The sequence below is a fragment of the Salmo salar genome, chromosome 15 (genome assembly GCF_965601325.2).
Source record: "Salmo salar chromosome 15, fSalSal1, whole genome shotgun sequence".
In the NCBI taxonomy this organism is placed as follows: domain Eukaryota; kingdom Metazoa; phylum Chordata; class Actinopteri; order Salmoniformes; family Salmonidae; genus Salmo; species Salmo salar.
Window position 1 is genome coordinate 36,762,467 of NC_138305.1, and position 14,876 is coordinate 36,777,342.

The 14,876-nt window shown below is 44.6% G+C and overlaps 1 protein-coding gene across 6 annotated transcripts in view; it reads left to right on the forward strand.

Annotated features, from left to right (window-relative positions):
- LOC106571272 (sentrin-specific protease 6) overlaps nucleotides 1-14,876 on the forward strand; it is a 34,721-nt gene that overhangs the window by 7,678 nt on the left and 12,167 nt on the right. For 3 of the 6 annotated variants that reach the window (XM_014144120.3, XM_014144122.3, XM_014144121.3), the window contains exons 2-9: nucleotides 2,455-2,548; nucleotides 3,034-3,094; nucleotides 3,624-3,733; nucleotides 3,872-4,027; nucleotides 8,630-8,709; nucleotides 9,525-9,613; nucleotides 10,333-10,801; nucleotides 11,220-11,461. In XM_014144120.3, coding sequence (XP_013999595.1) covers nucleotides 2,455-2,548; nucleotides 3,034-3,094; nucleotides 3,624-3,733; nucleotides 3,872-4,027; nucleotides 8,630-8,709; nucleotides 9,525-9,613; nucleotides 10,333-10,801; nucleotides 11,220-11,461 — 1,301 coding nt within the window. Of the gene's footprint in view, nucleotides 1-2,454; nucleotides 2,549-3,030; nucleotides 3,095-3,623; nucleotides 3,734-3,871; nucleotides 4,028-8,629; nucleotides 8,710-9,524; nucleotides 9,614-10,332; nucleotides 10,802-11,219; nucleotides 11,462-14,876 lie in introns of all 6 variants that reach the window. The other 3 variants (XR_014380609.1, XM_014144119.3, XM_014144124.3) reach the window with 2 other exon arrangements.

Sequence of the window (14,876 nt, forward strand, 5' to 3'; positions counted from 1 at the left end):
GTTTTCTGGTGCTCCTAACATTAATTTTGAGCCCAGGAGGTCAGTATGTTGAGATTGATCTGACAGATTCTAAAGGTAGCCTGTCATTCTAGAATCCTCAATGCTCACCGTAACAATTTTCTTCAATTATGAATAACTGTAAGTGCCTATAGTGGGAAGTATCTAGCTGTACCTACCATAGACTGGTTTGAGCTGTCTTGCGGCAGGGGAAACAAAGCTGCAGTGACTGTCAGGTAGTTTGAACCACAAAGCCAGACTCAAAGCTCTCTTACAACTGCTCTACCTATGACTGAGCAGCCTAACTCATTTAGCCTGTTCATGGTGTTATGAAGAAGGTAGGCTTCTAGGGTGGAAGCTTCGATTTCATAACACTGTAAGGATAGCCTACGGCGTTATGAAGTCACAGCTAGTAGGGTGGAAATGGAAGGAGCTCAATGGACCAGCCATGACTTGGTTATCTAGGTTACAGTTGGTTATCTAGGGTACAGTTGTAGATATATTTTCTGAACTCGGCTAGATTTAGGCATGTCCTATATTGTAATGTTAGTTTATACACTTAGTGACACTGTTTTTGACTGTGAAATATAGGCCCTCTGGCAAACAGGCACATCCCCAGCTTCACTACTTATCCTGCTGCTGTGCCACATAGTGCTGATTTTAAATATTGGACATGTATTTTACTGCAGGCAGAATGATGAATTTAATAATAGCTCAGCTATGGAAAACATTTTAAGTGCCTCAATGGTTTCATACAGGATAAATCCATATGAATTCAATAACTTTTTTACAACATCCCTTTTGATTTAAACAAAACTTTCCATACATGTTTGCACATGGAAGACGTGGTCAGAAACATTCAGGAGATAGAGGTGCTCAAAGTTGACCCATTTTGCATACCAGACTGAGACTTCCATGTCTTCATCACTGGAAAAGATAAATGGTTGATTCAGATAATTCAAAAACTCAGATTTGTTTTGTAGCTTAGACCCTAGAAAGCTTAGAGGTTTTTGTGTTGTGCCCACCATCGGTTGAGACACATGCTCTTGAAAACAGGGTCGGTGTCAATTCAATCATATAAATATAATTCATAGAATGGACCACTGCAATTTAGCTGGTACACCACTGAAATTGAATTAAAATTGTAACTTATAATTACTACCACAAAGATAGCCGCCGGTCCACCCACCGTCGAATGTCAATTTAAATGTTCATGTCTATTCCAATATCTATATTTCAATAGGTTTCCAATGGAGGATTGACAGTATAATTTAAAACAACAGATATTCCCATTGAAGTCAACATTCTCTGTTGTGTGGAACTCCAACCATCTTTGTGGTACCATTTCAAAGTCTTACATTAAAATTGTATTCCCATTTTAGTACATTTATCAGCCAAAACAACATGACAACCACCCTGTATTCCAGAGTATGAGTCTCAACCAATGGCGGGTACAACACAAAAACCTCAAACGCTTATAAAATAGGGTCTAAGCTACAATGTATGCGAATATGAAAAATATATATTTTTTTAATTTAATTGACATTTAAGGTGAACTCCCCCCAAGAAATTATAAAGCAGATTGAGAAAATAGTTTAAGCTTTTTAAATGATATCATTCTCAACTGTCTTTCTTTTCCAGTGTTGAAGACATGGATGTCAGATGGTATGGTGGGGTATGCAAATAGGTCAACTTTGAGCAGTTTTAGCCCTTGAATGTTTTAGCATTAAGGTCCAAAAAGTAACTTAATGGGCAAATATGTATGGAAGGTTTCATTCAAATCAAAAGGGGTGGTATCAAAAAGGGATTGAATTGAAATGGGTTTACCCTACAGAGGTAAAATGTCTTTCCTTATCCCAGACATTGATACGGGGAGGCCTACAATTACGTGATTGCAATAACGACAGGGTGACAACACCGAAAACATATTGCTTTTCAAGAAAAAACATCATAAAAAATGTTTTTATCTAAATGAGCTATTGTGATTCTAGTGAGATATTACAACTCCACCATGTCTCATTTTCGGGGAGCAGCATATTGCTAAGCCTCTAAGGCTGTTGCAAATGTTTGAGAGTCACCAGGAAATGAGTCTTGTGGGTCAGAGAGAGGGGGAGTAGTTCCTTGGTACCACCTGCTTTGTTCTCAGCTGCCAATGTGTCTCTGCATACAGTTTTATTGCAGGCATGAGTTGAGTTTTATTCATCAAAGAACATAACAGGGATAGTCAGTGTTGACAACTTTACTTTAGACTGAGGCTTAACATCTGATTTATCTAATTAGATCTTAGGATCACACTTAAATCAGGTTGCTCTTTGATGGTTTGAATTATACATATGGTGCTAATACAAGCAATGTTGAAATTATTAGTGAACTCCTGGAAGTACACATGATCATTTCAACTGATGCATTCATTTGGCCTCGAATAACTGATGTGAGTTGTGGTTTATTATATTCAAGCTCTGGATAGGTCACAGGCCAGGCGAGATGGAGGGTACAAGCAGAACTGGAGCTTTTCTCTTTCTGAAGGCAGTGAAGAGGAGAGGAGACACGAGTAAGCACTTCTCTCCCGGACCTCATTTCAGCACTCAGCCCTTGGCATCGCTGCACTGCATCAATTTGACCCCACTGTATCCACCAGACTAAGATAGACCCCAAGTGTCTCTCTCTTCTGTGAATTACTATTCCCACCTGAGAGCCTGCCTGCCTGTCAGCGCAATACACAGACTGACACGCACGGCCACATGTAGACACACTTTGCATACAGAGCCATTGTGTTGAGATAGAAGTGTGTAGACTAGTTTTACACTAGAGCTACAACCTGACAGTGATGTTACTGTAAATATGCAGTACATATATCTCATAATCATGATGTTACATACAATGTATTTTTAATCCAATAATGTACTGTATGTAATCCATTAACTGCAATAAGTACCCAGTATGTTTATCCAATGGTTAGGCATAAGTGGACATAAAACCAAGGCATTATCTAAGCACTCTTCCACCCTTTTCTTGCTCTTCTTTTCTCCTAAGCAGCACATCGGTGGTGACCATGGAGATGGACAGACAGCAGCACTCCTCCCCAGAGGGACAGAAGGTATTGTAGGCTAACTCCTCATCTAGCCCCCCTCCACACAACTCACATTTAGGTCATTGTTACTCTGCCCATCTTGCTCTCCTCTCTCACTATCTCTGCCAAAGCGTGTCTGCCAAAACGTGTCTGGCTATGCCATCCAGAGGACTCTGTATTTTTACAAACAAAATGGGTCTGTTTTATGCTGCTGCTGGTGAAAAGTTCATGTTGTGACATTTGATGCTTACAGCACTCAGTTATTATACACAGAACATTTAATCTGATGAACTTTATTGTGAATGTGATCTTACTTTAGGCTGTTATAACAAAATCTTCAAAACATGTTTCTCTTGTTTCAACTGAACAGTGAACAAGGACATCAGATCAGTGCTGTTATTGTCATATTCTACAGGGGGTGTATCCGTTTTTCATGCAGCATCACTGACATACAGAATTATCTATGTACTCCGCAGAAATGCCCTGCAACCTGTCACCAGATCCTGTGTTAATTACCTTCTCTGTTCTCTACTCTCAATCTCTCTCCCCACACCAGTCCCCCGCTCTTAGGCATTTCTCGGATCCCCTAAAAACATATGAAAACAGGCCAAATACAAATAATCGCATACGGGCTCTAAACAAACCAGGAAGTGACAAGAGGCTAAGGTATGACATATCACTGTTGCAAGTATCTCTTCAGTTCAAGTTGGAATGTTTTGCTGACAACTGCAAATATCACAATGAACCATTACAACCTGTGTACAGCAAAACCCTAATGTCGTTCCTCTGCTTCCTCTACTACAGTGACCTCCCAAACATGGTAGCAATGACGTCACCGATGCCTAACAGAACTGACTATTTAATAGTCAGCCCAACACCGTCTCAAGGAGTTGTTCTACAGGGGAGGCCCTTTCAACACACCCACAATGTTCTTGCTGCAATGCGGAAACCTGTCCAAAGGTATGAGTCCTCACTGAAGTCACACTGTGGTCGTACTGCATAACATAGCATTGAGAGCTACCGAATGGTTTCATTTGACAAAATGCTTTCTTTCTCAAAGTAGTCGGTAGGGCTGGATCTCTAATCAGTCGAAGAGACATGTTACTCACTTTATTTAGGCGATCTGATCAATTCATTTTGGCGAATTGACATCAAGTCGAAAGTGCAACCCATTTAATAATTGTGATAGACTATTACTGCGTTGGACTTGATTGTATTGGTAAAGTTATGTAGTAGGTAGTTTAGTGTTAGCACACAGTTAAGCCGGGTGTGCACGAAATAATTTTGGCCCCGATTTACTTGTCTCAGACAAGTTTTCGAGATCCGAGACAAAATCCCCATATTTGTTGTACAATTGGGGCGCGGCCGTCAGCTATGCTCGTGTGAGCGGGTCAGAGACGCAGTTTGCGGACTACCGATCTCGTCTTTGAGCAGTCCCAGACGTCCCGATATTTTCAGACTTTTGATTTTATCGGCACAAAATCTGCAATGCTTTTGTAGTGTGAGATGTGCAACGATAAGTTTTGAGAACAGTGATCAATAGCCAATAAGAGCTCGCCAGAGAAGAACCCAGTGAAATGATGAAGTGGTTTTGCATCACCCAGAATGTGTGGACTTGAGCAGGAGGCATGACTACTACTAGTATGTGTTTGTACTTGCCTTTCAACCAAAGTGTCAAATCGTTACAGCTCTGAAGTTCACAAGCAATGTTACTCGATTCAAAATGTTGGCTGGAACATTTAAACTCTGTAGGGCAAGCGTGAATGTCTGACTGAAAATGTTTGAGGCCACAGCTCATTGTAGCTACGTTAAATCTAATCACATTGTTTTCGCGAGACAGCGTGGTATGGAGAATCCTCACGTCCGAGTGAAGAATCTTGTCAAGTCAAATGTTATTGGTTGCATACACATATATAGCAGATGTTTTTGCGGGTGTAGCGAAATGCTTGTGTTCCTAGCTCCAACAGTGCAGTAATATCTAACAATACCCCATAATAACAAAGTGAAAACAGGTTTTTAGAAAAACAGATACCTTATTTACATAAGTATTCAGACCCTTTGCTATGAGACTCAAAATTGAGCTCAGGTGCATCCTGTTTCCATTGATCATTCTAGAGATGTTTCTACAACTTGATTGGAGTCCACCTGTGGTAAATTCAATTGATTGGACATGATTTTGTAAAGGTATACACCTGTCTATATAAGGTCCCACAGTTGACAGTGCATGTCAGAGCAACAACAAAGCCATGAGGTTGAAGGATTGTGTCGAGGCACAGGTCTGGGGAAGGGTACTAAAACATTTCTGCAGCATTGAAGGTCCCCAAGAACACAGTGGCCTCCAAGTCCCCGATGGTCATTCAGAGCACCAGAGTTTCTCTGTGGAGATAGGAGAATCCAGTGGCTTCCAGAAGGACAACATCTCTGCAGCACTCCACCAATCAGGCCTTTATGGTAGAGTGGCCAGACAGAAGCCACTCCTCAGAAGTCACTCTCAGACCATGAGAAACAAGAGTCTCTGATCTGATAAAACCAAGATTGAACTCTTTGGCCTGAATGCCAAGCGTCACACCTGGAGGAAACCTGGCACCATCCATACGGTGAAGCATGGTGGTGGCAGCATCATGATGTGGGGATGTTTTTCAGCAGCACGGACTGGGAGACTAGTCAGGATTGAGGGGATGAAACCCTTCTCCAGAGCGCTCAGGACCTCAGAATGGGATGACGGTTCAAATTCCAACAGGACAACAACCCTAAGCACATAGCCAGGAGAACGCAGGAGTGGCTTCGGGACAAGTCTCTGAATGTCCTTGAGTGGCCACCCAGAGCCCGGACTTGAACCCGATCAAACATCTCTGGAGAGACCTTTAAATAGCTGTGCAGCGACGCTCCCCATCCAACCTGACAGAGCTTGAGAGGATCTGCAGAGAAGAATGGGAGAAACTCCCCAAATACAGGTGTGCCAAGATTGTAGAATCATACCCAAGAAGACTCAAGGCTGTAGTCACTGACAAAGGTGCTTCAACAAAGTACTGAGTAAAGGGTGTGAATATTTATGTAAATGTTGTATTTTCATAAAAAAAAAAAATTGTAATACATTACTTAACCTGTTTTTGATTTGTCACTATACGGCATTGTGTGTAGATTGATGGAGGGGAAACTATTTAGTCAATTTCAGAATAAGGCTGTAACATAACAAAATGTGTAAAAGTCAAGGGTTCTGAATACTTTCCGAATGCACTGTATTTATGTGTATGGGATGTATAGACATATAATATATATTTTATCCACAATCTGAAGAATACGTGGATAGAATATGTACCGCAATAGTTAAATAGGATGGGCCTTGACTAGAATACAGTATATACATATGAAGAGGGTAAAACAGTATGTAAACATTGTTAAAGTGACCAGTGTTCCATGACTGTGTATGTAGGGAATTGGGGGATACCTAGTCAGTTGTGCAGGGTAGATTAACTGGGTGGTGGCTGGCTAATGACAGTGACTAAAGTTCAGGGCAGGGTACCGGCTAGTGTTGACTATTTAACAGTCTGATGGCCTTGGGATAGAAGCTGTTTTTCAGTCTCCGGGTCCCAGCTTTGATTCACCTGTACTGACCTCGCCATCTGGAAGGTAGCATGGTGAACAGGCCACGGCCCGGGTGGCTGAGGTCCTTGTTGATTTTCTTGGCTTTCCTGTTACACTGGGTGCTGTAGATGTTCTGGAGGGCAGGCAGTGTGGCCCTGGTGATGTTGGGCAGACCGCACCACCCTCTGGAGAGCCCTGCGGTTGCATTCGGTGCAGTTGGTGAAACAGCCCGACCGGATGCTCTCAATGGTGCATCTTTAGAAGTTAGTGAGGGTTTTAGGTGCCAAGCCAAATGTCTTCAACCAACCTCTGCTGTCTCCTGAAGTCCACGATCAGCCCCTTGGCTTTGTTTAAATTGAGGGAGAGGTTATCACTCCGCCAGGGCCCTTAGCCTACAGGGAGGAGGTGTCTTGTCGTGGTTGATTATCAGGCCTACCACTGTTGTCTGCAATCTTGATGATTGAGTTGGAGACGTGCATGGCCACGCTGTCATGGGTGTACAGGAGGGGACTGAGCACACACCCTTCTGGGACCCCTGTGTTGAGGATCAGCGTAGTGGAGGTGTTGTTGCCTACATTCACCGCGTGGGGTCGTCCGGTCAGGAAGTCCAGGACCCAGTTGCACAGGGCGGAGGTCAGATCCAGGGCCCCAAGCTTAATGATGAGCTTGGAGGGTACTATGTATTGTGTGACCCACGTTTGTGCCACATTGTTCAGTTTGAGCACCACTACGTTGGCAAGACCAAAAAAACGACAGGAAATATGTTGTTTAATGTGAGAGGTCAGGATTTTGAAAGTTGTGTAGTGTACACCTGGCTTTTGGCAATACTCTACCAGGATACACTTCAACATACCCTCCCCCAGGTGGCAGCACCAACCAGGTTACAGACCAGGTAGCTAGGCCTAAGACCCCTAGACATAACACGTCAGGTTACAGACCAGGTAGCTAGGCCTAAGAGCCCTAGACATAACAAGTCAGGTTACAGACCAGGTAGCTAGGCCTAAGATCCCTAGACATAACAAGTCAGGTTACAGACCAGGTAGCTAGGCCTAAGACCCCTAGACATAACAAGTCAGGTTACAGACCAGGTAGCTAGGCCTAAGACCCCTAGACATAACACGTCAGGTTACAGACCAGGTAGCTAGGCCTAAGAGCCCTAGACATAACACGTCAGGTTACAGACCAGGTAGCTAGGCCTAAGAGCCCTAGACATAACAAGTCAGGTTACAGACCAGGTAGCTAGGCCTAAGATCCCTAGACATAACAAGTCAGGTTACAGACCAGGTAGCTAGGCCTAAGACCCCTAGACATAACAAGTCAGGTTACAGACCAGGTAGCTAGGCCTAAGATCCCTAGACATAACAAGTCAGGTTACAGACCAGGTAGCTAGGCCTAAGACCCCTAGACATAACAAGTCAGGTTACAGACCAGGTAGCTAGGCCTAAGACCCCTAGACATAACGAGTGCCGCAAAATCAGTCGGTTTGTTATTGGTTTCTTAACAGCAAGACTAGACTAGCTCTCTTCATTTTCCTTTCTAAAGCAACCTTGACCTAAAAGAAAGGGAAGACATTGCACCCTGTATGCAGTATATGCTTAGCCATGCTTTGTGCTGTCATACTTTGTAGTGATCCTAACTTTGTCCTGTTCCAATATTGTATTTTGTTCCATCTCATGCTGTAGTCAAAGCAGTGGTGCCTGTGGCCATGTGCGTTTATACTAACTAGCTACCTTAATAACCTGCATCCATCCACCTTTGCTCTGGTTCTGTAGGGCAACACTGTTAGCATGGATACCCCACGTGTTGTTTCATCATATTAGATCATTTCCCCCTCCAACCTCTCCAATTGCTTAACTTGTTTATCTCCAAAGTTGAGTTATTGATTTGATTTGTTTACCTCGTTATGGTTGTTGACAAGAAAACAAAAAGGCTTTGTTTTGAATGACTTGTGACCAGACTGTGCCATTGTTCCCTCAGGAGAGACATCAGCACCACTCAACAGCAGATCCAAGCAGCAGAAGTAGAGAGTATCATTCTCACCTGTCCAGAGAGCCCAGGTAAAATGAGAGACACATTGCCATTACATTCACTGTGCTGTACTGATATAATAACAGCAGCAGCATGTTATATATGGAGGCAGTGTACTGCTAAGACAGTGTGGGTAAATGCTGCTTTCAGGATGCGATGTGGGACGGTAAGTGGTGGTGGGGGATGCAGGACCGTGTGTGCAGTCTCAATCTGAGGCAGCCTCAAACCATGGTTTCCTATGTGGACACAGTGTGCTGTACTAAGATGATGTGGTTAAATGCTAGTATCAGGATGTATTGTGGGACCTGGTACTAGGTGGTAGAGGGAATAGTGGACGGTGTCTTGCTGGGCAGTCTGTCTCTAGCAGTGAAATCCTTGGCGGAGTGGTGCCTGGAGGGTAGTAGATCTGGGCTGAGCCTCATTGTCTGCCTAAGGGGGATTGCATCAGGCCTCGCAGATTAATCTGCCTGCAAAGCTCCTCTGAGAGGAAGGAGTGAGAGCGAGTGAGTCTGGCTGCCACAGATGAGCATGGAGAGGACCGTAGCACACACAGGCAGTCAGGCTAGTAAAGCACACTGTGGCCCAGCCAGCTGACTCCGGCACAGACAAATATGACAGTATACAGTAATGATGATGATGATGATCACCTGGTGCAGCAAGGTGACCTTGAAACACATGAAAACTGCACCTGTGTGAAACTTCCCCAAGGCCAACTTTCTCCACTATGATATTTTTTGGTTTGTGTTGAAGATGAGGCTGGTTCTCAACACGATCAGTCGTTACTGCATACTGTACATGACAGATGAATGTTTCCTTTCCATGTTGTCTTTTATTCCCTTTTAAGCCAACGACAACTTGAGCATCAAAGAGCACAGTCGGAGACCCTCGCTGGAGGGCTGTTGTAGCTTTCCCTCGCAGGTTCAGACAGTGGAGGTAAGAGCAGTATGCACTCACGTCGTCATCTGGGTCCGTATTCATAAAACATCTTGTATGAGTGCTGATCTAGGATCAGTTTAGTCTTTTACACCATAATGGATATGTTTATATGGACATGGGGGACCTGATCCTAGGTCAGCACTCCTACTCTGAGACTCTTTATGGATATGCCAGGTCCTGAAGTTAAAAAGGACCTGTGCTGGCTGGGCGAGTTTAGGATCATCTACTGGTTAGTATTTACCATTATGGTGCCTTTTCTATGAGAGGACTGTGACCGTGCTGGTCTGTAGTTACTGCTACTCCCCTCTGGACCTCTCTCGCTCTCTGATCTCCCCTCTGAGCCTCTCTCTCTCGCTCTCTGATCTCCTCTCTGGGCCTCTCTCTCTCTGGGCCTCTCTCTCTCTCGGCCTCGCATCTCTCTCGGCCTCTCTCTCTGATCTTGCTAGTCCACTATCAAACCATCCAGCCTGTTCCTTCCTGTCCGAGTCATACCTAATAATGTTGTGGCTAGAGATCCTATGAATAACTGAATAAGAAGAAGCATCTTGTTTATAATTTCTACCTTCGCTGTCCGTTTCAACCAAAAAGAGCTGAGCGGTTTTAAGACGATACCCCTGACCGATTTAGCAATGATGTTGACTGATGTCAGAAGATACAAGTAATGGAAGTGTAGCCAACCTGCTACTGAAATGTAATTGTCTTTGCCTTGTCTGCAGCCCCTAAATCCAGAAAGGGACCACACAGTGTGTGGGAAGTGTAGCAAGTCCAGTGAAAACCACAGCACGTGTGAACACTGTGGGAACTCCTTGGTGCCGGAGGTTCCCCACCTCTACCACCCCCCAGCAGCCCAGCCTACGTCCCCCACGCCCAGACCCCCCATTCGACCTCACCCTCAGCACACCCACCCCCATCAACACCCCTCCCCAGGACCAAACAGTCTACAGCTGACCAAGAACAGCTTCTACGGTTCGTCCTCGACAATGAGGGTGCTGCCGCTGCGTGTGGACACAGTGATGAACCCGCCCATTCCGGTACGCATCACCACCCGGGCCGGCCTGCCACTGCCACACAACGGGAGACCCACGGGGGTGGGGCTGGTGGGGAGCTGCTGCGCCGGGAAAGTCGCCGGCAACAAAGGCAGGAGGACGGCGGCCGCCAAGCAGCATGAGCTGCTCAACGACCCCAGTAAGTCCACTGTCCAGGTATGCATCCCAAATTGCACCATATTCCATTTAGTGCTCTGGTCAAAAGTAGTGCACTATGTAGGGAATAGGGTGTCATTTGGAGGACACACCTGGCCTGCTCAGTACTCACTCTTCACCGTCCTCTATGCTGGTTAATCTCAGGGTTTACTGCAGGCAGGCGATTGTCCCTGTGAGAGGTAGTACACTACAGAAATGGTTCATTTCAACCAACTGTACAGGACGTTCTCTGTAACCAACCACACAGCTCAAAACCACTAGCACCTGTCTGTACATCTTACCTCTCTCTGTCAGAACTGTTAGGAAACGAAGGTCACATTTCAGGATGTAAATCCCATCTTGTTGAAAAAATGTATTCAGCTGTGTTACGTCTGGAAATGACGACTCTGTTTGTGTTCCAGTCGTGCTGTCCAGTGATGAGGATGAGGCGGACAACGCCAGCATGGGCAGCGTAAACAGGCTGGACAGCATTTCCCCTCGGCCCGCTGACTCTGCCCACTCCTCACCGGCGCCCTCCGGAGGCAGAGTGGAGGCGGCAGTGAAGAGTAGCACAGGAGGGGAGCAGGAGGAGATCACTTCTGACTTCTTCTCCGACGTCGACAGCAGAATTTCACTACCCAGAAGGAACCGCATGAAAGATCAGGTATGTCGTCTTTTCAACATAAACTCAGCAAAAAAAGAAAATGTCCCTTTTTTAGGACACTGTCTTTCAAAGATAATTCGTAAAAATCCAAATAACTTCACAGATCTTCATTGTAAAGGGTTTAAACACTGTTTCCCATGCTTGTTCAATGAACCATAAACAATTAATCAACATGCACCTGTGGAACGGTTGTTAAGACACTAACAGCTTACAGACGGAAGGCAATTAAGGTCACAGTAATGAAATTCTTAGGACACTAAAGAGGCCTTTCTACTGACTCTGGAAAAACACCAAAAGAAAGATGCCCAGGGTCCCTGCTTGTCTGCGTGAACGTGCCTTAGGCATGCTGCAAAGAGGCATGAGGACTGCAGATGTGGCCAGGGCAATTGCAATGTCCGTACTGTGAGACTCCTAAGACAGCGCTACAGGGAGACAGGACGGACAGCTGATTGTCCTCACAGTGGCAGACCACGTGTAACAACACGTGCACGGGATCAGTACATTTGAATATCACACCTGCGGGACAGGTACAGGATGGCAACAACAACTGCCCGAGTTAAACCAGGAACGCACAATCCCTCCATCAGTGCTCAGACTGTCCGCAATAGGCTGAGAGAGGCTGGACTGAGGGCTTGTAGGCCTGTTGTAGTGCAGGTCCTCACCAGACATCACCGGCAACAACGTCGCCTATGGGCACAAACCCACCGTCGCTGGACCAGACAGGACTGGCAAAAAGTGCTCTTCACTGACGAGTCGCGGTTTTGTCTCACCAGGAGTGATGGTCGGATTCGTGTTTATCGTTGAAGGAATGAGTGTTACACCAAGTCCTGTACTCTGGAGCGGGATCGAGGTGGAGGGTCCGTCATGATCTGGGGAGGTGTGTTACAGCATCATCAGACTGAGCTTGTTGTCATTGCAGGCGATCTCAATGCTGTGCGTTACAGGGAAGACATCCTCCCTCATGTGGTACCCTTCCTGCAGGCTCATCCTGACATGACCCTCCAGCATGACAATGCCACCAGCCATACTGCTCGTTCTGTGCATGATTTCCTGCAAGACAGGAATATCAGTGTTCTGCCATGGCCAGCGAAGAGCCCGGATCTTAATCTCATTGAGCACATCTGGGACCTGTTGGATCGGAGGGTGAGGGCTAGGGCCATTTCCCCCCCCCAGAAATGTCCGGGAACTTGCAGGTGGAAGAGCGGTGTAACATCTCACAGCAAGAACTGACAAATCTGGTGCAGTCCATGTGGAGGAGATGCACTGCAGTACTTAACCTCTTGGGGCTAGGTGGGACGCTAGCGTGCCACCTGTGGTGCACTCCATCAACAGCAGGTGCATTTCAAGAGCGGCAAATTTGAATCCAAATAAATGTCAAAATTCAAATTTTTCAAAAATACAACTATGTTACACCATTTGAAAGATAAACATCTCCTTAATCTAACCACGTTTTACGATTTCAAAAAGGTTTTACGGCGAAAGCATAAATTTAGAGTATGTTAGGACAGTACATTTACAAGAGTTGTGTGTAATGTTTTGTCAAGTCAAAGACAGGGTCACCAAAACCATAAAACCAGCTAAAATGATACACTAACCTTTTACAATCTCCATCAGATGACACTCCTAGGACATTATGTTAGACAATGCATGCATTTTTAGTTCTATCAAGTTCATATTTATATACAAAAACAGCGTTTTACTATGGCATTGATGTTGAGGAAATCGTTTCCCTCCAATAACCGGCAGTCAAGTCAGCGTCACAAATTAAATAATTAAAATTAGAAAACATTGGTAAAATATTATATTGTCATTTAAAGAATTATAGATTTACATCTTTTGAACGCAATCAACTTGCCAGATTTAAAAATAACCTTACTGGGAAATCACACTTTGCAATAATCTGAGCACTGTGCCCAGAAAAATACGCGTTGCGATACAGACTAGACGTCATGTTGGGGAGATCTAAAATCGAAAATACTATGTAAATAATCCATTACCTTTGATTCTCTTCATCAGATGTCACTTCCAGGTATCACAGGTCCATAACGAATGTAGTTTTGTTCAAAAAAGCTCATCATTTATGTCCAAAAATCTCCGTCTCGTTAGCACATGATGTAAGCCAGCCGGACTTCTCGTCATGAACGAGGGGAAAAAATATATTTCCGTTCGTTCAAACATGTCAAACGTTGTATAGCATAAATCATTAGGGCCTTTTTTAACCAGAACATGAATAATATTCAAGGTGGACGAATGCATAGCCTTTTATAACGTATTGGAACGAGGGTACCCAACATGAAGTAGCGCGCCAGGTGTCTAATGGGACATCACCGTTCCATGGCTCTTGTTCGGTCAGATCTCCCTCCAGAAGACTCAAAACACTTTGTAAAGGCTGGTGACATCTAGTGGAAGCAATAGGAAGTGCCAAAATATTCCTAAACCCCTGTGTTTTTCAATGGGATAGGTTTAAAGTCAATACAACACATCAGGTATCCACTTCCTGTCAGAAAATGTCTCAGGGTTTTGCCTGCCAAATGAGTTCTGTTATACTCACAGACACCATTCAAACAGTTTTGGAAACTTTAGAGTGTTTTCTATCCATATATAATAAGTATATGCATATTCTAGTTACTGGGTAGGATTAGTAACCAGATTAAATCGGGTACATTTTTTTTATCCAGACGTGCAAATGCTGCCCCCTAGACCCAACAGGTTAATGCAGCTGGTGGCCACACCAGATACTGACAGTTACTTTTGATTTTGACCCCCCCTCCTTTGTTCAGGGACACATTCAGTTTCTGTTAGTCACATGTCTGTGGAACTTGTTTAGTTTGTCTCAGTTGTTGAATCTTATGTTCATACAAATATTTACACATGTTAAGTTTTGCTGAAAATAAACGCAGTTGACAGTGAGAGGACGTTTCTTTTTTTGCTGAGTTTATATTTGTAAGTATTTTTTCATTTAATTTAGTCCGGGATAGCATGATGTGTATAGGGTCGGCCGGGAGTCCTACCCATGCTGGGGTGGTGTATAGGTGCTGCAGGCGACCCGCTTTATCCTCTACAACAGCCTCTGTATATCGGGTGGTACTTGTGCTGATACGTAATTAAGTTTTCCTCAATTCTAGGCTATATTATGTAAACGCACCGGTCTTGTAGTGAGCCAGTCTTGTAGTGAGCCAGTCTTGTAGTGAGCCAGTCTTGTAGTGAGCCAGTCTTGTAGTGAGCCAGTCTTGTAGTGAGCCAGTCTTGTAGTGAGCCAGTCTTGTAGTGAGCCAGTCTTGTAGTGAGCCAGTCTTGTAGTGAGCCGTTTTAGCACGTTTCAGTCTGACTTTGTCTGTCAAAATGTCCTTGAGACCATAATGTTCCTGATCTGCTCTCTCAAGGTAACCTCGGGTTGTTTTGCTTGGCAGAAAAT